Here is a 25,401-nt window from a genome sequence, read left to right as displayed (position 1 = left end):
GGGCTCCCACAGCTCTCCCCATCCCAGGGGACAAAGGGCCACGTTTCTTTCAGCTGTTCTCAAGCTGAGTGTGCCCAGAATCCTTTGGAGGACTTGTGGAAACACAGATCACTGTGCCTCACACTCAAGTTTCGTGCTTCTGGAGATGGAATTCTCTTGGTGGAGCCTGAGAATTTGCATTTCTTACGAGTTCCCAGGTGATGCTGATGTTGCAGATTTGAGGACCACACTCTGAGGCCCTCTGAATTTCTCGAGCTGCAGCAGCTGGTAGGTAGGGGTACATCCTATTCTGATTTAAACTCGGGACAAAAAAGCCCTGAGTGGCTGTTAATGAAATAAACAACAGATTGAAAATCAGAAATATGTTCTATGGCAGATTATGAAGCAGCCAACAAATCCTGTTTTCTTTGCAATAAAACTAATCGAATCTTAATGATGGCCATTGTCACGTGTTAAGCATTTCGTGTTTCCACTTTTACACAGTTAGATGATAATCCTCATGTCCACTGCATGCGGGAGGTACCACTGCCCCTGGTTTTAGGGACGAGGCTGGAAAGATTGAACGATGTGCCATAGCTCCCACAGTGCTATGTTTCACATCTAGTGGGTTCGACTCTGAACCCAGTCTCTGAGTCACAGTAATGAACTGCTGACAGTTTTAGAAATAAATTATCGGGGGTTTTGACTGGTTTACTTGCTTAAGTTAGTGTTTGTATGGTGATAGGTTGTGTTAGAGCGAAAAAACAATTCTTATCTTGGAAGTATTCTAAAGTTAAATGTTAACTCTTGCTAATACAGTGCACATTTTTGGCCTTATTTATTGGCAGTCCTGATTTTTTAAAACAGAATTAGAATCTTCCTAGTTGAATGGTTTCTGTTAATTTCATTTATTTAAATGAAAGAATGTGGATCTCCCGGAGGTTGGCAAAGCTGTGCCTTCCCACCAGACATGAGCTAGCGACCCCAGAATTACAGCTGCCGGCACCCTCAACGAACTCTTGATTTTTATGAAATCCTGTGATAAAGCCAAGGGATGTGTTAAAATGCTTTCTATGTGGATTTTTTCCCAAGCAAATTTGTTTCATCACTTTCCTATAAATGAAAATATTTACGGAATGAGTACTAACAAGATTTTAAACATCATTTACCAAAGTAGGAACACTATAATTATGGTCTTATATAATTCTGAAAATAATTTGTAGTACCGAACTATGCATTTTATACTTGAGAGAATAATAGGGTTTCCGCAGAAAGTTGGAGTACTGCGGTTCGTTCCCGTCCAGGTGTGCCAGCTTGAGAGCTTTCGATGAAGGGCAGTTCTGGTGATGAGAGGTTGTGGTCTAACCTCGGCGGGTTTGGTTTTTGGAATTGTTTTTTTGCAGCAGCATCTTCCCCAAACCGTTACTGAGGGGAAGTTTATTGGCACCAATCTTGTCTCCTGCCAAGGCTTGCATTTGGAGTGGGGTGGGATATAAAAACAATTGGCTTTTTCAGCCCTGGTAGGCTTCAGACTGTGGGACTTAGAGGTCATAGGCAGATGGCTGCCTTCACAAAGTGGTGTTTCTTCTTGTCACTGCTTGCAGAATGGCTGGTGTAGTTTGAGTTCATCATTCTCCCTTAGAGAAACCAATATGCACCACGTTCTGGAAGTTTTCTTCCATTATCCCTAACACTACAGTCTCAGTCACGCATGGTGTATGTCCCAATGTACAGCAGGCGACATATGGTTAGACCAGATGTTTTACCAGCACGTAACAAAGTCACCAGAGTCCCATTCATCTATTGGGGATTCCTCCTCATTTCCTATTGCCTAGTTTTCTCTGCCCTGCCAATTCCGCATTTTTTAGCCCCTCACCTCAGATGCCAAATTTGACATCACTTAGAGATTAAATCTTGCTATGCTGGCATTACTAAAGAGGGATGAATTTTTCTCACTGAACAATGGTAGAGCAAGGCTGATTCAGTGGCTCCATGATACGACCAGGGAGCTAGGCCCCTTCTCTTTCTGTTTCACCCTCTTGGATGCCTCCTGGCCACAAGATGGCTGCTCCACCTTCAGCTTCCCCTCCAGTTCCAATCAGAACAAAAAAGGAAACAACGAAGAGGAAAGGGTGATCCCTCTGTATCGAGAGAGCAAAACCCTTGCAGAAATCCCTAGTAGAGTTCCAGTTGTGCCTCATTACCTGGAACTGTGTCACCTGGCCATTCATAGCTACAAGGGAGGCCATGAGACTGATTTGTGGCCGAGCACATTGCCACGTTGTATAATATCCACAGATGCAGGGACGAGGGGAGACTGCATATGAGGAAGGGAAGCAGGGAGACTGCAGCGCTGCCCATGCAGAATGTGTTACGTCTTCCTGCTGTGCTGTTTCTTCCTGCGGCCATGATTTTGTATAGATTGTTTCCTTTGCCCAGAAAGCTCCTTTTGCTGATCTTCTCTTTTCTACCCAATGCACAATGCTTTAACACTTACAGGCTTTTCCTAATCCTTTCAGGCCACTTCAGATGTCACCATTTCTTCCTCTTTTCTCTCAGGCGTAGACAGCCTCTCCATCCCTGATGTTCCTCAAGGGTTCGTGTTTGGATCTGTTAGACAGCTGGTTACTTTGTCTTGGGGTTATTTTGCTCGACATTGAGATCCATGCTGTCCAATTACAGTAGCCACTAGCCACATGTAACTATCTAAACTTAAATGTAAACTAATTACATAAAGACAATAAAAAATTTAGGTCCTCACATTAGCCTCATTTCAAGTGCTCAAGAACCACATGTGGCTAGTGGCTACCATATTGGAGAGTGCAGGTCTAGAACATTTCCCTCATCCAGATTCTCCTGGACATGCTCTTCTAGATGATGAACTCTTTGAGGTCTCCTTTGGCCCTGCCGCTGTCACTCAGAACCACAAGAACTTCGCCTCCAGGGTGATGCTTGTGTTGTGTTGTCTCCTAACTGAAGTGGTTAACCTTGGTCAGAGGCAAGATAGTCTACAACCCACATGGCTTCTAAAAATATTGTTAATGGTTATGTAGGAGGTATCGAATCCCCTGCTTTCAAAGAAGCCTAAAAGCAAGTGTGGACTTTGAAAAGTCGTCTGTCCCAAACTTCTTATTGTACAGATGTAGAAACTCAGGGAAAGGGACCCACTTAAGGTTAAACAGGCAGTCGGTGGTAGAATGGACTAGAATCTTGGTTATCTCATCCACCTTCACATCTCTTTCCATTAAACCACATGTGATTGAGTATCACCTAACCTGTTAGTTTTCCCTAATTAAGTTCTGTTCTTGCCTGTTCAACCGGTTTCTTGAGAGAGGAAGTTGTTTTCAGCTCCTTAGTTATCCTCAAATGCCCGCTGCATCTAGGCGGTTCTCAGGGAAGGCTCAGGAAACAGATGAGTGTGAGGCTGTCTTAGTCAATGGTCGTTTGGTTGCAAGAAACAGGAAATAACTCAAGCTGGCTTAATCAGGAGGAGGCTTGTAACAATCAGGGTAGGAGCCAGAAACTGGCCACAAGTTATCAGGAACCAAGGAAGGCTCCCTCTCTTTAGGGCTGTGTAATTGTTTTTGTTCCGTTCTCTCCTTTATTCTGCACACCAGCTTTCCTAACTTGCTCATCGCTGTGTACAGCCATGCCGGCCCCAAGTGTGTATGACCTCTTCGCTCCAGAGGCATCCAGTCACCTGACTGCCCGTCTTTGCTTTATTCCAGAGCTTTGAGAGCTGATCAGCCCAGCCCATGGTAGCTCATCCAGGGAGGGGCGGGAGAATGTGATACCAACGCCCCCCGCCCCAGGATATTATCTGGGCTGTGGGGAGGGGGGCAAGGCCAACGAAAGTAACTGGGGCTCACTAGCTTTTTAGCAGTTAATGCTTATCCAAAAGTAGGTGAAATTTTGTATGGGCAAGTGTGTAAATTTCTTATTACCAGAAGTACTTGGATAGAAGCTGAGTAACTATCTCTCAAAGATTCCTGTGCTGGGAATGAAGTGTGATTAATATGTTTACCCAGTCATAAGAATTTGGGATTCTCAGAGCAGTGTAGTTGGCACACAGCTCATCAACCAGCGGTGGTCAGTGTGAGACAGTGGGTCAGCACTGGGCTCACTGGACCTTAGACTCATGGTGTGTAGCAGGTCGGCCTTGGGGAGACCTCACACACTCTTTGTCCACTTAAGTTTGCCTTGCCACTGCGAGCATTTGGGGCATGTTTCTAAAACTCAGTTCAAGCTCTGTGAGGGCAGGGGCACTGCCTTGTTACAGTTTTAGGACCTGGCACAGAGTTTGGTTCATAGGTGGTGCTTGATGTCTGTTGAATACAAGGATATGTCATTTTGGAATATTAACCAAATGTGGGTATTTTATTGTGACTACTCAGATTTTACTATATAAAAAAAATAACATATCCATGGAGAATAAATACAACGGAAACATACTGACGTTCTACCAAAATTGGGAGAAACTGTGGTAATAGGTGATATTTTCCCCTTTTCTCTTGTTCAGTTTTATAGCGTGGCATTTTGATAGTAGGAAAAATTAATTTTTCATTAAGAAAGAAACTTTTGAAATATATTCAGTCTTCTAGAAGGTTAAAATGAAAGTACATTTCTTTCATGAATCATGATGGTAGCAAGTACTGTCATGCACCACATAATGACGTTTTGTTCGATGACGGACCGCATATATGACCGTGGTCCCGTAAGATTAGTACCACGTAGCCTAGGTGTGCAGTAGGCTCATCTAAGTGTGTGTAAGTACACTCTGTGATGTTTGCACAACAATGAAATCTCTTAAGGACGCTTCCCTCAGAACGTATCCCTGTTGTTAAGTGACTCATCACTGTATTCAGATTTATTGGAAATGGACCCGATTATAAAATCACTTCCCTCTCTTGTGGGCGTGAACTACAGGGGATCATTTGGGGATGTCTTCCTCCCTTTCTTTGGAATAATTAAATCTGTCATGACCAGTAATTTGACTTGAGAAAGTAACAGCCTTAATTTGCAGAAATCAAGCTCAAAAGTTAGAGATTCACAGTCTTCATTGGAAGGTTTTTTCTTGTTTGTGGCTCTCCTGCCACCACTGCCATCTACCTCAGATGCCTTTGCTCCCGAGGGCCACGTATTACCTGCCCACCCACCCCAGAAAAGAGCCTCAAGTGTCCCAGGACACTTTGTTGCCTAGTGCTCATTGAGATTCCAAATTTCTCTGGTTCCAGCAGAAATATAATTTCAGAATGTTATGTTTATAGTTTCAGAGAATAGTTTAGAAGTTGATTTTTTTTTAAAAAAATGTTATACTCAGAAATATATAATATAATTATATATTAGGTAATATAATGGATCCTTTTTCTCTGTATTTGGTAGCTTAAAAGATACCCCATTCCATCTTCTCTGATTGCTCTTCCTATACAGCTGAAACCTTTTTTTTTGAAATTGCAATCAATAGGTTAGTCCAAATCAGTATATTCTATTTCTAAATTAACCTAGTTCATTAAAGTTTAAATTCTGTGGTTGAAGTCATTTTAGGGTTCCTGATAACCTTAAGTGTTTTATTGTTCCTAAAGAAGTAACATCAGTGATATGGGAAAAACAAACATCGTGGTTTCTGCTTTTAGTGGTGTAATGATGGGGGTCATTGCCCCCAGATGCCTCTCAGTAGAAGGCTTTTGGCTTTTGCCTTCTCTGGTCACCCTGTATTAATATGAACTCCAGTCCACGGCCACAGTCTCTGGCCATCCCACCGTCAGCCTCTCACAGCTCCTTTGGTTGTGATCTGTAATGGTCCTACTGGCTGTGGGTCAGAAATAGTTTCATTTTCATCCTTTTGGTACTTGGTTCTTTCTGCAGTGGTATTGTTCTGTCTCCATAGTATGGCATGTGTGTCTGTATTGGTTCTTGTCTGAGATTCAGACTCTTGGATGACAAGATAAAAAGACTGTTTGCTTAAAAACTTCTATTTAATATTCCTATTATGATACCGTGAGTCTGTGGAGCTCAGTAAAGTCTCCTTGATGTTGTTGGTAACTTAGATTATTGGGAGCTTTTCCTGTTAGAAATAACAGGGATTCTTAATCCAATGCCTCATTTTACAGATGAGAAGACTGAGGCTCACAGACCGTAATAACCACATGAGCCTTCATGTGCACTGTGTTTAGGAGTAGTATCCAGGGTCAGTGCCTGGCATTGGCTGACTGCAGAGCAACCTGGTTAGGAGCCCTGGAGGTCGGGGGTGTGGGCTGCAAGGTGCCACTGTTGCTTCCCACCTCTGGAACCTTGGGCCTGCTCCTTTTCCTTGGTTCCTTTGTAAAATGGGGCCAGCAGTAACTGTCTCCTTCCATGAGAGGCAGTATTGCATCATGAATGAGAGCTTGGGCCTAAATAAGGCAACAGTGCCTGCCCTCAGAAAACCTCACAGGCAGAGAGACAGGGCCTGCGAGTGTTCTGCTTCATGTTCTGAATTGCTGTGACCTTTGGGAGGATATCCTGGAATCTCAGACTTTCATTTACATCAAGACTCTTTCCTTGCATACCCACATTTTCTGAGTTGCCACAGTATTAAAAATGGGCCCTGTGAGCTTTCTTCCATTGCATCATTCTAGCCTGTGGTCCTTTATTTTCTTGGTATGTCGTGAGGCAGAATAAAGTGAAACTCCATGCTAGTTGCTAACTCCCATTGTAATGAATATTTCTGCAAATGGCTTCTGGCCACTTGAGGGAAAAGGGCTCATGTGTAATTTCAGAAAGATGTGATCGACTGGAGAATCAATGTAGCATCCTGGTTAAGAGTAGGCATTTAGGAAAAAATTTTTTTGATTTTTAATTTTGGTAAAAAATAAATTTATCATCTTACGCATACGTAAGTGTATAGTTCAGTAGTGTTGAGTGTATTCACATTGTTGTTCACTGGGTCTGCAGAACTTATTTTTGCAAAATTGAAACTCTATACCCATTAAACAGTAACTTTCCATTCCTTTTTCCCTACTACCCCTAGCAAGCACCTTTCTACTTTCTGTTTCTATGACTACTTTAGATACTTCATATAAGTGGAATCATATAGTATTTGTCTTTTTTGACTGGCTTCTTTCACTTAGCATCATATCCTCAAGGTTCATCAAGTTGTAGCACATGACAGGATTTCTATCCTTTTTAAGGCCAAATAATATTCCACTGTATGTATATAGTACGTTTTGTTTATCCATTCATCTGTCACTGAATATTTAGGTTCTTTTCACCTCTTGGCTATTGTGAATAATGATTCGGTGAACATGGGTGTGCAAATATCTGTCCTAATACTGCTTTCAGTGCTTTTGGATATGTACCCAGAAGTGGAATTGCTGGGTTGTATGGTGATTCTATTTTTAATTTATTGAGCAACTGCCATACTGTTTTCCATAGCGGCTGCACCATTTTACATTCCCACCAAAGCACCCAAGAGTTCCAATTTCTCAACATCCCCAGCAGTACTTGTTGTCTTCTGTTTTTTTGAAGTGGCCATCCGATATCTCATTGTGGTTTCGATTTGTATTTCTCTAATGGTTAGTGATGTTGGGCATCGTTTCATATGCTTCTTGGCCATTCATATGTCATCTTTGGAGAAATTTGCCCCTTTTTAATTTGAAATTATTTTTTTGTTGTTGTTAAGTTGAAGAGTCTGGCTTTTAAAATCAGACTGCTCCAGGCTTAAATCCTGACTCCTCCATTTATGAGCTGTTTGACCAAGGGCAGCTGCTCCACCCCTCTATGACGTGGCTGTAGTAATAGCACCCACCTCATAGAGCTAGGGGTGTTGGGCAACCATGAAGAAGCACTCCAGAGATGGGAGCCAGTGCTACAGAAGAGTGCAGGCCGTCTATTCCTAATAGTGTTTTGAAGGAAATAAAAATGGCTGCCTTCTCAGTTCTCTCCACAAATGGCGGCCATTTTTAAACTCCAACTCCACCACATTCCCTTTTAACATCATTCGACTTTTAGGACGAGTGAAAGGATATTTTTGGACAATCAGGGACTCTGGCATATGGAGGACCCTCCTGTTGCCAAAAAGAACCTTTCTGGGCCTCCTGGGCAGTGTGCTGGCAGTTTGTACAGTGGCTTCAGCTTTTCTGCAAAGTGAATGTCATCGCCTGAAGTCACAGCCAGAGGAAACCTGGTCCTCAGGCGGCAGCTTGCTTCTCCTGCTCCACCCCAGGTGAACACCTGTGACAACAGACCCCACCTCGCTGAGCAGCCCTGTGCTCTGAATTCAGAGGCGGAAAAACCATGGGCCAAGCCTGTTGCCAGGGACAGGGGACCACTCTCTTTTCAAACTCTCTTTATGGAGAGAGACAAAAGACTGGGAATCATTGTAAAGAAATTAGTCATAGACATTTCACTCTTGAAAATCATCCCAGTGAAAGGTTAGACAACTGCTAGCTTTCAAGATGTCCCAGACATTGACGGGTGCTGTGGGGTGAGACCTGGCCCCCTAAGCACAAAATTACCAGGCTCCAGAGGGTCCGTTTCCCCCATGGCTCACCTTCCTCGGAATGTAAGGTGCCACTTTTCAGCTGAGTTGGTTCTCTGTGTTGCGACAGGATGTTTAGAAAAGTATCCTTCCTTTGGAGTGGCAGATATGTAAGTCTTTACCAAATTACTTTGTTTATTCAATCAAAGGATCCCATTTCTGTCCTCTTTGTTTTGTCCTGTGCACACATAACAACTCTCACTTCTTACCAGCTCCGAGTGGAAGTTCCGTGTGCTGGGATATGCCATGGTCAGCTCTGGTCAGGAGAGACTTTCAAAAGGAAATGTTACCTCTTTACTGAGGTTTTTGGGCAAAGTAAACTGTGGTAATGTTGGAGAAATTTGCTTGCCACAAAGCAGTTTTCAAAGAACATTTAAACTTGTCCACTCTAACTCATAAACCAGATTAAGTGTGTCTGAAATCTGTTGAGGTTTTGAATGAATATCAGAGTACTGACTTTTAGGGGATAGAAGCCATCTCTGTGATCATCTAGTTTGTTTCTGTCTTCTAGCCGAAAACATCCAAGCCTGAAGCTCGACACAGCTGAATCCCAAGTTCCCCAACTGCTGAGCAGTCATGGATTCCTAAAAAGAGCACTCCTTCCCAAGGTGGTTCCTGTCAGGATATGGGCCCTTATAAGGAGAGCTGCGAGGCTGGGGTTTTCCAGGTGGAAAGGTCGCATTTCCACATAGAACCCAGTGAGCATTGTGTCGAGTTGGGGGAAGAACTGGGCTCGCTGTTGTGAACTTCTTGTTTTGTAGTGTGGACTTCCCCATCCCCTCTCCCCTGTAAAGCACAAAAGTATTTCCTAACTTTTAAGTCATGGCTTCCTTTCGTGGATTTTGACCTTAGATTGTATCCAGATAAGCATTGTGTAATGGGATGGGTGGGGTTAGGTTTTTTACTCACAGATGCGTGAGAGGCCGGAGGGAGGGTGGAGGGCAGCAGAGTTTATAACTGGGGCTTTTAGCGATTCGTCCTCGTCAGCGCCTGAGTCAGACTTCTCATCGCAGGACTGTTGTGCCAGCAAAAGCCGCATCAGGGCTGCCCTGCTGCCCTTTCGGATCACCTGGACGTGCCTTCGGGACCTTTCGTTCCTCTCTCCCTCTCAGTTTTTCCTTGGTGACACATTTCTTCCTTACATCCCCCGCATTACCCTCTCCCTGCTCCCATCCCCACTTTTTTCCCCTTTCCCAGAGGTTCCCACTGAAGTTCTCACCAGCTCTTCTCTGGGAATTACCAGACTGTGATATGACCTTCTCGTTTTTGATTATTTCTAGTTGAATAGCTCCCAATGCTCCTCTCGGGAGATGAGTCCCAAGTGTGCACATCCCGCCTGACCCTTTTATGTGGGACTGGGGTCATGACCCCACTGCCTCCTGTGGCTTGCTTCTGCTTGGGCGTGCCTCAGGGCCTCAGGCACTTCAGACTCTGCATCCCGTTATGATGTGTTAAAGGGTAGGTACGGACAGAGGAGATGACTCAAAGCAATTCTAATGAAAATCAAAATATAGCATGGAAGGTACATTTATATGTTCGGTAAAATTCCAAGAAAAGACCAGAAGGAAATGTGTGAAAATATTAGGAGCATTTATCTTTGGGAGGTAGGGTTATAGGTGACCTTTTTGTTTTTGTTTTTTTTTGTTTGAGAAAGATTGTCTCTGAGCTAACGTCTGTGCCAGTCTTTCTCTATTTTGTATATGGGATGCCACCACAGCGTGGTTTGATGAGCAGTGTGTAGGTCTCTGCTTGGGATCTGAACCCATAAACCCTGGGACGCCAAAGTGGAATGTGAGAGCTTAACCACTACACCACTGGGCCAGCCCTCCTTTTTCTTTTTTTTTTTTTTCTTTAATAATTTTTGGTGTTTCCAGTTTCTCTGCAATGAGTTAAATATTACCTTTTTTTTAGGAGGGAGGGGGGAAAGCCAGCCAACATATCTAAAAACCCTTGCCTGGGCCACAGGGGAAAAAATAAGACTCTCTTCCTGAAAATTGCCATTTGTGTAGTTGTTTTATCATTTTACCAGTCAATTGAGGTTGGACCCCTCGGACGAGGCTCTCTGTGTCTCTCCTTCTGCAGGGCCTCTGACCACCCCTTCCTCCCTACTCCTTGGCTGCCACTCGGATCCATCTTTCACACCTTCTTGGCCACAACAGCTCTTCCTTCTGCCCCTCACAGTGGTTCTTTCCGTAACTCAGTCTTTGTCATCACATCATCAAGAGATGCTGGTATTGTTTTTAATGAAAGTCCAAAATTTGCATGTGGGATACAATCCCTGCCCGTGACGCGATGAGGGAGATTTATCCTGTGTTGTTTAACACGCAGGTGTTCTGAGGGCGCAGTTGTATGCAAAACACTGTACTAGGTGTTGGGTTCAAAGTGGATTTAATGAAAGATAAAGGAGTGTGCACATGTAGTGAGGGAGACGAATAACAAATACCAAAGGAGAAAAAAGCATGGGAAATGCCGAGGCTAGCTATAGCTCAGTGCAGGGTTCTGAGCTGGAAAGCTGCGGCCGTGGAAGGGAAAAGCCTTTTAAACTGCCCGGAGGTTTTCTTCTGTTGTCTTGTGTTGATGCAGTGCTGTTTTGTGGCGTAATCCTTAGTGATTTGGGAGTTAACACACTATCAGTATAAGATGATCTTTATCCACCTATCCAGCTATTACTAAGCTTAATAAATATTGAGTATAAATTAAATATACAAAATCTACCCATCTGTATTATAAATGTGTGGCAGAAACTGTATCTTGACTCCTGGTTCTTTCACAAAACTTTAATGTGTTTTTGCCTTGAATGTATTTTGTGTGATTTTACGTTGCAAGCTTGTGTTTGTCTCATGTCTCAAATCTGCAAAATTGTCCTTTTTTTTCTCTGTCATTTTATGGGTGTTCAAGCGATTTTAATTGGAAGCTGGGCTTAAATCAGGCACTGGCATTGCCCTCCATGGTAATCTGGGGACTTGGAAGCACATATCAGTTAAGTACCTGCCTGGTTGGTGCCCTGGAATGGATTGGGTTGGAAGTACCATTCCAAATCTGCATCCTGTGGCAGGGCAAGTGATGTTTTGTGTTGACAAGGAAGCAGGATAAAAGGTAGGCCGGGTGACAGAGTCCATGTTTAAGTCCTATCCCAGGACCTGGCTTATGAAAGATGCCACAAATATAAAATATAAACGATGCCACATGGCAGCTCAGGTCAGTTGCCCCATTAATGACACAGCAAGTGCTATGAATTTAGAAGGAAAGATGGCTCTAAGCTAGAGTACTTGGTGGCTTTGCTCAAGCAGATCCCTCTTTCTGGCCCCCAGGTTTCCCTTCCCCCTGTAAAAAAAAAAAAAAAACAGAAAAAAAGAAAAATCTGAATTTTGTCAGTCTGTCAAGAATTAAAACGGGCTGGCCTCGTGGCGCAGCGGTTAAGTTCACACGTTCCACTTTGGCGGCCTGGGGTTCGCCTGTTCGGATCCCGGGTGCAGACATAGCACCACTTGGCAAGCCATGCTGTGGTAGGTGTCCCACATAGAAAAAGTAGAGGGGCTGGCCCGGTGGCGCAGCAGTTAAGTTCACACATTCTGCTTTGGCGGCCCAGGATTCACAGGTTCGCATTCCAGGTGTGGACATGTCACCGCTTGGCAAAAGCCATGCTTTGGTAGGCGTCCCACATACAAAGTAGAGGAAGATGGGCATGGACGTTAGCTCAGGGCCAGTCTTCCACAGCAAAAAGAGGAGGATTGGCAGCAAATGTTAGCTGAGGGCTAATGTTCCTCAAAAAAAAAAGAATAAAAACAGCATCCTATTCCTTTCAGTCATAATAAAACCTTGTTACCTGTGCTTTCAGAACTTTCCTTTTTTCTTAGCTACTGACCAAAGTCTTATTTAAGGAAAGTTTACAGAAGCCCTATACAACATTAACTCAAACGTGCTCTGCTGAAGTGGAATGGAGGGGTAGTCTAGAACCACATCTGCTCCTGCTATGGATTGTCTTTGCCCTCCCCAAATTCATGGGTGAAGCCGTCCTACCCATTGTGACAGGGGGCACCTTTGGGAGGTAATTAGATTTAGATGAGGTCATGAGGGCAGAGCCTGCATGATAGGATTAGTGCCCTTGTAAGAAGGGAAGGAGACCAGCGTTCTCTCTCCGCCATGTGATGATACAGCAAAAGGGAGGCTGTCTGCAAACTGGGGAGAGCGCCCTCACCAAGAACCTGACCGCGCACACACCCTGATCTTGGACTTCCAGCCTCCAGAACTGTGAGAAACCAATGTTTGTCGTTTAAGGGCCCCTGTCTGTGGTGTCTTGTTGTAGCAGCCCGAACTAAGGCAGCTCCCTTCCCCACCACTTCCCTGGCCCCCGGCATGGACTTTGCAAACAGAGCTGCATGCGGGATCATTTGAGAGCCCTCATTCCGTGATGCAGCCACTTCACTCACTCCAGGTCCAATTCTGACCCTCTTAACGCCCTGCGCCATGCTCAGGGGAGATTGGAGGGTGATGACACTGTTTCCTCTCTAGGCTTCTTGTCCCCATGCCTCAGTAGAAACAGACACAAAAATGCCCCTCGAGACTGAGCATACCTTTCTCAGGGGCAGGGGCTGTCCTGGCTCCAGGAGGATCACACAGAGGAGGTGCCGGGAGCCTTGCTGTAAACAAACGAGCAGCTTTTCAGCAGATGGTTAAATAACACGGGTTGAGAAATCCTGAGCTTTGACCTTAGTAGTGTATTTTTCTGTTTGTGTTGGGTGACTCATTGGTCTGTGTTTCTATTTATGTTCATATCTGGAAGTTTTCTGCAAGGAAATTTATTGTCACTATAATAGTGTGGGTGGTTGATCTGGGTCAGGGAGGGACCACTTTCTGAATGCGTTTCTTAAGAAAATGGTATTAATTTTAGTTCAAACAATTGCCTTCACCAGAAATAAAAATGAGATCTGGCTAGTGTTAGAAAAGCAAGATACATTATGTTTTTAAATTTTATTTAATGGTCAGGTCATCCATGATGGGTGGTGTCATTGCTTAATTAATTTGACATAATTTATTTAAAAGATACCCATGTTCCTGAGTGTCATATAATGTGAAACCGCCAAAGGTAAACCTATAACCTAAAGTAAGTTATAGGTTACTGAAAAAATGCCAAATGTCAAAGGCCAGGAGTTCTCCAACTTTAGTGTGCATGAGAATTTCAATTTTGTTAAACTCAGGTCTCTGGGTCCCACTCCAGGGTTTGTGATCCAGGAGGCCTAGTGTGGGGCCAAGACTTGGCAGTTGCTACAAGCAACCAGGTGATGCGGATGCTGCTGGTCTGGAGAGCACTCTCTGAGAGCTGCTCCCATAGGCTGAACCCGTGGCCGAGCCTCTGGAGATGGTAACCCCATGTGCTGTTGTCAGGAGGGGCATCAGGGGGACATCTTGTGCTGCACCCCCTCGGTGAGGCCCAAGCAACGTGGGCTTGACCGGGAGCTGTAGTTGTAGAGGGCCAACAAGGAAAATGACAAATGCTGGATGATCTGATACTTTTTTAAAAATCCATGTGGATGAGATCAAAGGGCTGAGTGTGGGTAACAGTCAGGGTAAATCCCCACCTGTTAATGCTCACTCGCTGGCTCTCTGAATAGAACTTAATGGCAAGCCATTTTTTCACCTTCTCTCTTGAGCTGTGTCAGGATGGCAGGCTTGCAAAGCACCGGAAGCCGTTCACCTTTTGATCTGACTCATTTCTTACCATCTACGTGCACTCCTCCCTCCCCCAACACACACACACTTTCCCAGGGTCATGTGGAACTATTCGCAATTCCCAAATTCATCTTGCTTTGTTGTTTTATTTCCCGCACTTTGCAAGGAGTGACCTTCTCTCTCTCTGGCAGTCATCCCTCCTGGTCCTGCTTTGGGACTTAGCATTTGACCATCTCCTGCACCACTGTGCTTTCCCCGACCCCTGTGAAAGGAGCAGATGAGGATCATCTCTTCTAGAGGTAGGGCGTTCACGGTGGCCTTCTGTACGTTCGCCACCCCAGGGCTGTCCTCCTTCCACTTCTCACACTGACTTTCACGGTGGCCTACTCAGCTGTCTCTTTAGGGACAGAGGTTGGTTTCATTTCATCATTGTTCCTGGGATGAATGGAATGATTGGTCACTGGGGTGATTAACACCTTATTTGTAATATATTTCTTAAAAAGCCATTCATATATGGGGCTGGCCCCGTGGCCGAGTGGTTAAGTTCCCGCGCTCCGCTGCAGGCGGCCCAGTGTTTCGTTGGTTCGAATCCTGGGCGCGGACATGGCACTGCTCATCAGACCACGCTGAGGTAGCGTCCCACATGCCACAACTGGAAGGACCCACAGCGAAGAATATACAACTATGTACCGGGGGGCTTTGGGGAGAAAAAGGAAATAATAAAATCTTTAAAAAAAAAAAAAAAAAAAAGCCATTCGTATATAAAGTTATATATATATATATACACATACCTAAATGTCAGATATCCATATATCTGCATATGGAGATATGTAAAGTTTATATAAAGTTTTATAATAGTTTTGCATAATTTAAGAATAAAACTGTTGAAAAGAGCTGAGCCCGAGTCACTTGGGCCCGGAATTGTGTGCTACCCAAGGAGGGGCCTTGCTTGTTTCTTTCCACCTCTGGGCATATTTCTCCCCGCCCCTCCTCTTCACTGCCCTTCTTTTACTTCCCTCCCTTCTGCTTGTCTTTCCCAGCATGCTCCATGCTGCCTTGATCTCCTGCTTCCCTGAGTTCCTCTTGCATTTATTATCTATGCTCAGGGCAGTGAATGTCAGCCCCAGGGCTGCCATGCTCAGGACCAGGGAGCCTTGCCTGAGGTTTGCCGCTGTGCTGGGGGAGCACAAAGGAGGTGTCCACAGGATGGGCAGGGCCAGACTGGCAGGAGGAGTCTCCCCAGAGGGTGTGACCTTGGAGCTGGGCTTTGAAGGAGGAGGAAGGGAGTCAACTAGACAAAGAAAGGCCAAAGGGCATCCAAGCCATTGTGAGCGTGGCGCTCTCCAGGGCTTCCATGCCTCTCGTGACCAGGGGCCTTGGACACACTAAGGCAGTGACCGGGGGCCTCTTATTGTTGGGGAAGCCCCAGGGACAACACAGTTGATTTTTTCACAGAATAAGTTTCTGCCTTCCTCGGTATCTGTCAGTAAACCAATTTTGTTTATTATCCCCAGCCCCAGTCTGTGGAGAAGTCCAAAGCACAGAAGGATTTTGCCGGGTATAGAACAAAATAGATGACCATGATAATAGGAACTCAGCACTTGCCTCTGGCCAAGCGCTGTTTTAAGTGCTCTCAAGGATTTCTCATTTAATCCCTGCAACAAAACTGTGGGAGGTGGCTGCTGTTATTGACTGTGATTTTTGGATGAGGAAACTGAGGCACAGAGGGGTCAAAGGCTTGTTTATTTCCTGGTTAGTAGGCGGCAGCACTGGTGTAATGAGGTGCCTTCTCCGTTCCCTCTTTGCATTCCTTCCCATCACCCCGAGCACTGGAGGAGCCAGCCTGAGGTCTGAGTCCTCATCCTGGCTCCACAGCCAGTTAGCTCTGTGGCCCAGGCCTTGCCATTGAGGGATAGAAACAGTCCTCACTTATCAGATGATTGTGGGAATGAGATCGGTGGGTAATTGTAAAGCACACTGCCTGGCACGTTGTAAGTGCTCAAAAATATGACTTTGTGCCTCTTAGAGTCTGTTTCCCCATCTGGGAGGGGCGGGGGTGGAGCTAAATCATCTTCTAGTGCCCCTTTCAGCCCTGAGGTTTTTTGTGTGTGTGTGTGTGTGCGCGCGCGTGCAGGCTAGTGGTTTCCCCCACAATCCAGAAGAAGGAAGGAGTGTGTACAAGGGCTGGCTAAGGCAGTCGTCATGCAGCAGCTGCTGGTGGGAAGTCCTGGGGCTGGGAGAGGGCGTAGGGGGAGCCAGGCCCAGTTCCCCGGACACCCCCCTCACACACACATCCTAATGGCACTGACCCAAGGGCCTTTTGTGGTGGTGCTTTTCCACCCCATGGTGTCCCATAAAATTGCAAGAACCACAATTTGAAGTCCAGTGTTATAAAGTGGTAATATGAGAGAGCAAAGTGTGACAAAGATCAGCATTTTATATTCCCACTGAGGCTGAATATTTGTTCCTCTTTATAGTTTTATTGTCTTTAATCAAGAAACAAGAGCCCTGACCTTCAGCCCTCTCCAAAAGTACAATGTTCTTCCGTGCATTAAATAAAAATTCGTTCATCTGCAGTGTTTTCTTGGTTCTTTTCAAGCTTGTGTAGACCTTGACTTGTATAGCCACTACCTCCCCACCGCTGGGCAAGAACAGAACTCATGGTGCTTTGTGCCTCTGCTCTCACAGCAGAGTGGCCCAGAAGGGAGGAAGCCAGGGGCCTTGTTGGCTGACCAGAGCTCTCCAGGAGCACCTGCTGCCCACCTTCCTTCAGTCCTGGTCTCTGTGCCTCTTCCTGATTCGCTTCCCTGAGCTTCCCACCGCAAGGCCATCTTTACTGCTTCTCCTTTGAGCTGTCGGTACAACCCCTAGCCAGGCTAAGTCTGGGCTCTTGGCTTCCTCCTCTCCAAGTCATCTTCATAGAACCTTGGAAACTCACCCTAAGTGGCTAATTTGGGAGGGTGTAGGAATAAGATCTGCAGGGCTCTTGGTTCTGTTTCTAGTTTCTGCATATCTTGCCTGCTGCTTTTTAAAAAAATTTGTATGCCTGCCCACCCACCACATATCCTTGCCTCCCACTGCATCCCACCTCAGGCAGAGTTGGGCTCACTATTCTGTCGTCTTGGTTTTTTTCCTGAGCACTTTTTCACTTTGTTTTATAATAGCCTTTTTGTTTGTCTGATCCACTGAGCTGTGCATTCCCCGATGGCCAGGAAATCTTTCCAGTGCTAAAGAATGCATAAATGAAATAAAATTTCCTTTAAAAAACTGAAAACCCCAAATCTTCTATGATTCCAAGTTCCTTACCAGTTAATACATAAATTAACCAGGCATTCAACACTTTTGTAATCTAGACTCAGCCATTCTTGTCTTCTGTTTCTGTGTGCACACCATCTGGTCTAGAGAGAATGGGTCATTGGATGATTGACAGTCACCTGTACACCTTGTTTATGCTGCTCCATTTACCGGAAATGGCTTCCATCCTTTCCACCTGTCTGCATTTTACTTGTCCTTCAGGAACCTCCACCACTTCCAACAACCTGTTCCTGTTGATGATAAGAAGAATGATGGTAGATATTTGATTGAATGCTTGTTGTGTGCCTGGCTTGGTGTCTTCCCACACACTTACCTGTTGAACGCTCTCACTCATCCTATGAGATAGGCTCTGTCATGCAAACTGTGCAGGTGAGGAAGAGGTCTACAGAGATGAGACAGCCTGTCTGAGGTGAAGTCACTGGGTCAGTGGTGGAGCTACCATTTCATCCCAGACTTCTGGCTCCAGGGCCCATGCTCTTGACCTGATACAAGAGAGACTCATCTTTTTTGCTGAACTTCTAGAACACTTTCTTTGTGTTTCTCAGCAGTCGTGTACTTCTCTCAATCACCCTGTCAAAATTTGAGGGACTGTGTCATAATTCATATCTGGACTTCTAGCAGCATGTGGCAAAAACTTGAAAATGTTAATAATAAAACATTACCAAATGAATGTTATTTTTAGGAAGTTCTATTTTCCTATGGCTGGACCATCCTATAATACAACTGTAGCAAATAATGAGGGTTTTTTGGATTATTTTCCATAAAATGTCTGATGAAGTTCTGGTAGGGTTTAGAACAGTCTCAGTGAATGAGTTCATTTGCTTAGTGACTGTTGCATGTGCCTCTGCAGTTTCCCAGGCGCGGGGTCGGGCGGGGAAGCCGGAGACCGGCCCTCCTGGCATCCACCTTGTGCTTGAGTGGAGGTAACATCGCTCGTGCTTTGTAAACAGTTTGACAGCATCGCAGAGGACTGCCTGTTCCTTTCTTAAGTCTGCACGGCTGTTTTGCTTTGTTTTTTGGGGAAATTTTCTTCAGCTGTTGGTAACAACAGATGCTGCAGATGTTAATCCCCAGTGTTGTTAACTTTTCTCCAGAGATGTAACGCTCAGTTTTAACTCTCTTTTCCAAAATCTATTCATGTAGTTAGAGCTTTCAGAATAACTGGAATTTGAAACTTTTTTTTTTCTTTTGGCATGGGAGATCAGGATTTTCAAGAAGGATGGAGAGAGTTATAGAGTGCTCTCTTGTGGGATAACAGAAAAAGCCAGAATATTGGAGAACAAGGGTCTGTCTCTTCATTTTCTTCCTGGCGCTCCTCTTTCTTACGGGGCACTTGACATGTGAGTTAATGTCCTGTCTGTAAGGGGAGGGGAGCTGCAGTTCAGGACTCAATATCAGTGTCTTGGGAAAATACGGGAAGGGAGCCCTGTATTCTGTACTTTATGGAGCCAGATGCTGCACTGGTATGAGGCCATAAGCATGCTCCTTTTCCTTCTGCCCTGGCACAGGATTGATCGTGTTCATACCGACGGGGCAGTGTCATGTTCTTCCCCACACGTCTGTGTGCAGAGAAAGGTGTGGAGCAACACGGAGGTGCTGGTGAACAATTTGGCATCTAAAATATTGACACACCAGCATAGATCATATTTATGACTCTCTTGAGAATGTCACAGCAGTGATCGAAATGGAGGCAATTGTCTCTTAGGGCCCCTGAATTATGGCTGGCTTTAGAATTCTTAGAACCCATGGACAGCTCTTGTTTCTGAAGGTCTAAATAATTTAAGCATTCTGCATCCTGTCATTACAGGAGATGTCAGAGTAGTAAAATCAAATCCTAGACTGACGTGTCATGGCAGCCCTTTGGTTTTGTGCCTCTGCAGACTTTATAAACGTCTGTCAGTGCCTGTGGTCTCCACAGTTGGGCAGTCGGAGGTGAATATCCTTTCTCGCATTTTGCACTGAGGGACTGGACCCCCAAAGGCGGGTATGTTTACAAAGATTTGCAAAGAACGACCTACCAAGCTGGCGTGGGGGCGGAGTGGCCCCCAGCCCCCTGCGCAGCCTCTGCTGGACTGAGCGGTGCTCTTCCACGTCAGCCTCTGTGCAGCATCTCTCAGCGAGAGTGTAAGTCGAGGAAAAGAGCCGGATCCCTGGTGTTGTTCTGGAGAGTATTAGACACGTCAGAGTAGACTGTCTCAGAGCACCTGGCACATCCTATCCAGGTACATATGAGGGACTCAGTAATGCTGGTGTAAGTGGCTCAGGAATCATGCAGGTTAGCCTAATGCACATATTTATTATTAGAACAGGATTCTCAGCTGACAGTTGTCTGATGTTTTCATGCCATTATCCATTCCCTGCCCCTCCACTCAACCCCCTGTGGACGTGAGTCCATATCTCACAAGACTGCACCCCAAACACACACGTGCATGTGTGTGCAACACTGAGAGGACTGGTTACAAGGCCGCAGCCTTGTCCCAGATCTGAATCTTTTTGCATTGATAAGAAAACAGCCCAGTTGGACTCATTTAGCCAGGCTAAATTTAGAACAAACAAATATTTTAACTATCTCCGTTTTGTAAGTTACTAAACTACTTTGTAACTGGGTTACTGTTAATGTGAACAGAAGACTGTATTTTTAAGAAAATTGTTAACTAACTATAACATCAGCAATTGTTACCACATAAAATAAATTTGGGTGAAGGAGATATATTTTTACTCCTTTCCAAGGTTTAGAAGAGAAGAAGTGATGAGTTTCTCACTCTGAATTGGCTTCTCACTGGAGGTGATCTTGTTCCCCTTCCCCTCAGGGGACGTTTAGCACTGTCTGGGTAGTGTTGCTCCACTCTTGGAGGCGGTAGAGATTACTGTCATCTAGTGGGTAGTGCCCAGGGATGCTGCTAAACGTTCCACAAAGCGAAGAACAGTCCCTATGACAGAATTATCTAGCCCCAAGTGTCAGTCGTGCTGAGGTAGAGAAACCCTGCTGTAAACTGTTGGGTTTATTTGCTGACCTTTGCAGTGGATTAGCTTTTATTTAAGTAATTCAGAGGTGAAATTAATACTCATACTTGTAACCGTTTGTGTTCCTGACTTGGCCTTGGTACCTGACCAAGATCAGGAGAGGCTGTGGCCATGAGTGAAGACCTAAATTCAGGCAGCTGACGACAACAGCACTTGAACTGTGTTCTGACGGTAACAGAAAGGAAAACGAAGAACTGACACGATGAGTACATAGGGTTGTGTGAAGAAACGAGAAGTAGAAGTGGAGCATGGAGCCCCACTGTTTGAAGTGTGCTTTAGAACCAGCAGTGGTGGCCTCACCTGGGAGCCTGAGAGAAATGCAGACTCTCTCAGGCTCCCCTCAGACCTACTGAGTCAGCAAGATACCCAAGAGATGCTCCTGCTTCTAGAAGTTACAGAAGGGCGGGATAAGCATTGTTTACTTTGGAGGAAAATACACCTTGGTTCAAATTGTACCTCTCACTCTTACTAGCTGTGTGACCTTGGCCAACTTAAAAAACCTCACTGCACCGTAGTTATTTTGGCTGTAAAATGGGGATAATATCACCTATCTCATGAGGTGGTCAGGAGACTCAGACAAGCTTATTTGTGTTGGGGACTCATCACATGGTAAAAGCTCAGTGCACTGTGCGGTGATAATGAGAAAAAGGGCAAAAGTAGAGACGTTAAGGGGGCAATTTCTGCCTTAAACCTCACAGTCATCATCACCAAACAATGTGCTTGTATTCTTTGTAGATCTAATTTCCCCGAATGAGAAAATAGCAGAAACTGGAGCTTTGTAAGCTTCTATATCCTCTGGTCCTCGTCAGCAACCCAATGGACAGAGAGGAAGTGGATCTAGGGACCAACCAGCCCAAACTCCTAGACATGTTCTGTCAGCCTGGCCTGAGTGACACCTGCTCTGTTCATTACGTTTCAGAATTTGAAAGCAATGTAGTAGAATTTTCAGGGCACTTGGGAGAAGAAAGGCGGTGGTTGACAGGAGGGACGAGGTTAAGGAAGGATGCTAGGTGAGGTGAGCCCTTGTCGTCTTAGTAGGGCTTAAGAATGAGAGACAATTTCTGGATTAACTCCACTTGATGTTCTGTTGACGGGTTGCATCCTGGGTTCTTTTGATAAACACAGGAAAGGCCACTGAAGTGTTGCTCCAGGTACTGCCCTGAGGCCTGCCACGTGAGCCAGGGCATCTCACAAGAATGTGAACCAGAGGGAGTGTAAATACTTCCAATAAGAGATAAAGCAGAACTTGAATCATAGGTGCAGTGGCCAGCAGGGTTTCAACAGCCGAGGTGGTAAAAAAAAAAAAAAAAAAAAAAAGGGCTCACGTGGAAGACTTTGGCCTGCAGAATAAGAGTGAATAATAATCCTAAAGTTGCTTTTGAAAAAAGATTAGAATATCATATTCAGTAATGACTAATCCTAAGTATACAGGTTTTGGGGGATTCGGTTTGTCTTGTTTTGCACGAGAACATTTTTCAATCTTTGATTTAAATCAGAATAGATTTGCATTATTTAAGTGTTTTTTTTCTGAGGAAGATTTGCCCTGAGCTGACATCCGTGCCAGTCTTCCTCTGTTTTGTATGTGGGTTGCCTCCACAGCATGGCTGATGAGTGGTGTAGATCCACACCTGGGATCCAAACCCAGGCTGCTGAAGTGTAGTGCACTGAACTTAACCACTATGCCATGTGGCCGACCCCTAAAAAAAACTTTTGTTATAAAAATATTTATTGTCACAAATTTACAAAATACAGGAAATACAGAGAAGGATAAGCACTCCAAAAACCAGCACCTACTCTCTCTTCCTTCCTTCGGCAGTTATTTGTTAGGCACCTGCTGGGGTCAGCAGCTGTGCTTGTGCTGGACAAACCCTCATTGACGTGGTGGCCTTATCTAGCCTTCTTAGAGCCTGTGATTGAGTGGATAAATTTTGATGCTTCCATCCAGTATTTTTTTCTGTGCCCTTAATGAATATGTGATAGCAAACAATAAGAGCTAATATTCACTATATTCTTATGTGTTAGACCCTATTTTAGGTGGTTTATGTCATATGTATTAACTCCATCCCTGTAACACCACTGTGAGGGAGGTGCTGTTCTTCCTGCTTACAGATTGGAAAGCTGAAGCGCAGGAGAGATCAAGCAACTTGCTGAGGATCACGGCATCAATAATTGCAGAGTCTGATTAAAACCCAGGCAGCCTAGCTCCAGAGCCTGCCCTATTAATCGCTAAGCTATACTGCCTCTTACAATCTTTATAAAATTGAGATCCTACCATATAGACAGTTTTAATTCCTGCTTTAATATTCACCATTCCACATGAGCATCCTCCTGTAACGTGCATAAACTGTTGTTTCTTACCTCCAAAAGAAGTAGAATTTTAATGTATTCATTTGTTCAATAGGATCATAATGAAATAAGCATATATAGAAATGTCATAAGCTTCAAATGCTTACAGAGATCATGAAGCATTCTTAATGCTTATCAAAAAAATTTTAATCTATTGATTTAAGAGGAATTAGATGGACAAGTTGCTTTAGGAAATTAAAGATTTTGTAGCTTGGGTTTGATTTCATAGATCTCATAGGAAACAAACCCACCTTTAGGTAAAGATAAGGAGCAGTCAATGGTAATGACTGTTCTAGAAGTTACTCCTCATGTGGAATTGTGTTGGAGCTGTCCACTGGAAGAGATTGTATGTTGTATTACGGGTGGTTGTATGACTCAAGTCGCCTGTGAAGGGTTTTTCATGGCATGTGCTAAGACCATGGTTTTATTTAAGTTTAGTTTAGGCAGAAGCTCTCAAGGAGGCATTGCATCAGCTGAGGTCCACTTGTACGGGAACATTCTCTGTGCCTGTCTGTAAGATATTTGTGAGTTATAACAACACTGTGCCAGCAATGTAGTGTCTGCAGTTGAGAAAGGTACACATTCATGGAACGTAAAAAGATTTCAGCTCCTAAGTAGAAATATGAAAATCAATGACATAGGAAACATTTGAATTGTAGGGGTATCTAGCAGAAAGCATGGGCTTCCAACTTAGGCAGACCTAGATTGGGATCCCAATGCACCTGCTTATTCACTGTGTGACTCTGGACAAGTTACTTGGCTTCTCTGAGCCTTAGTTTCCTCTTTAGGCTAATACTTGCCTTCTGGAGTTGTCAGGATTAAATGAGTCTGTCTGTATAAAACACCTGGCACAGTGCCCAGCACGTGGGGGAGGGTCTGTTATTGGTCACTGTTATTATTGGCTGTGAAACATCTTTTAATCTTCTTTCAAAATACCTAGCTCTATGACACAGTGGTTAAAAATGCACATGAAAGGCAGACTTTGGGTTCTAATCCTGGCTCTGCTACTTCCTTGGTGTGTGTCTTTGGGCAAGTTACTTAAACTTCCTGTGCTTCAGTTTGCTTTTCTTTAAACCTGAATAGTTATAATATTTACGTCTCAGGGTGGTTGAATGTTAAATTGTACAAAGCCCTCAGAATAGTCTGGTACATAGTGGGCACTACATGAATGTCTGCTATTATCATCAATAATGTAGTCCTTAACTCAGGGGAAGATAAAAATATTACACCTTAAAAAGTAGGTATCCTTGAACATTTCTTCAGCTGCTACAACTTTCACTTACTATTTGATGTATAATTTGTTTATGTTTGTGGCTCAGCCATAGTTTACTGCAGTACATACTGAAACATGAATTTTACACTTGGGTGATGTCATTATGTAAATCTGAATGAGCGGAATTTTCCGATTTGGCACTGTGTTTAAATATAAATTTTTATTGAAAAATGACCATTCTGAAATGTCCTTTTCCCTCTCCAGATTATTCAGAGCTGGGAGAGCTTCCGCCGCGATCTCCGTTAGAGCCGGTTTGTGAAGATGGACCCTTTGGCCCAGTACCAGAGGAAAAGAAAAGGACATCTCGCGAGCTCCGAGAACTGTGGCAGAAGGCTATTCTACAACAGATACTGCTGCTCAGAATGGAGAAGGAGAATCAGAAGCTGCAAGGTTGGTTTGCCATTTGTGAAATTCAACAGGCCTGATCTTTGTTCACCTTGGGTCTGAAGTGTATCACGTCAGACATAAGCATACTGTCTTAAAAAAAACAAAATACTCTGTGTGTGTGTATATATATAAAGTATCTGTTTACTTTGTCAAAGTAAAGTTAACACTATTTACTTTCTGGAGATTTAATGATAATCTCATCAACTATATTTAATTATTCCTATATGGTCATTTTTAGCATAATGTCTATAACTTCTGAGAGACCAACCTTCAAATTTAAGCTTTAACCTTCTGAAAAGCGTTTGGGTTTGGGTTTTTTTTTTTTTTTTTTGGTTTGTTTCTCTCTACTTTCTCCTCAGCCATAGTCTATGCCTGGGTATTAGGTATGAACTGATCCTACATAAATCATTAAAGTTCATAACCCCACTCTGTGCATTTTTAATGAGTTGCAGGTAACCTGAAAGACAGGGGGCTAACCTTCAGCATTTGCTGAGTGTAACCTGCACTGATTTCAAGGTTTTACATAGGCAGGCTAATTTAGTCCTGACCACAACTCCAGAAGGCAGGTATTAGCCTGAAGAGGAAACTGAGACTCAGAGAAGCCAAGTAACTTGCCCAGGGTTGTGTCAGTATCAAAATAAGACATGAACTTTGAAAGTTTAGATTTTGTTCATTTCCTGTTTCCATACTGTGACTTGAACTAATAAATATTATTTTCAAAGTAGCTAAGAAGCTAAGTTTTTGCACCGGGGTGGTATAATGGAAAGAGCGTGGGTCTTGGAGTGTAGAGAGCTACCTGTATAAAATAATGAGGATTTTGATGGGGAATTCTGAACATACTCTTTCAAAGGGAAGCTGAACAAGTAGTTCAGTCATGCCACCACTGCCC

The 25,401-nt window shown here is 44.2% G+C and overlaps 1 protein-coding gene across 7 annotated transcripts in view; it reads left to right on the top strand.

Annotated features, from left to right (window-relative positions):
- TBC1D1 (TBC1 domain family member 1) overlaps positions 1-25,401 on the top strand; it is a 217,238-nt gene that overhangs the window by 147,058 nt on the left and 44,779 nt on the right. For 6 of the 7 annotated variants that reach the window (XM_023638236.2, XM_023638234.2, XM_070264002.1 and 3 more), the window contains one exon: positions 24,330-24,515. In XM_023638236.2, the coding sequence (XP_023494004.2) occupies positions 24,330-24,515 (186 nt within the window). Of the gene's footprint in view, positions 1-12,416; positions 12,749-24,329; positions 24,516-25,401 lie in introns of those variants that run through there. The other variant, XM_070264005.1, reaches the window with a different exon arrangement.

The sequence above is a fragment of the Equus caballus genome, chromosome 3 (genome assembly GCF_041296265.1).
Source record: "Equus caballus isolate H_3958 breed thoroughbred chromosome 3, TB-T2T, whole genome shotgun sequence".
Taxonomy (NCBI): domain Eukaryota; kingdom Metazoa; phylum Chordata; class Mammalia; order Perissodactyla; family Equidae; genus Equus; species Equus caballus.
This window is presented reverse-complemented; position numbering and strand designations above follow the sequence as displayed.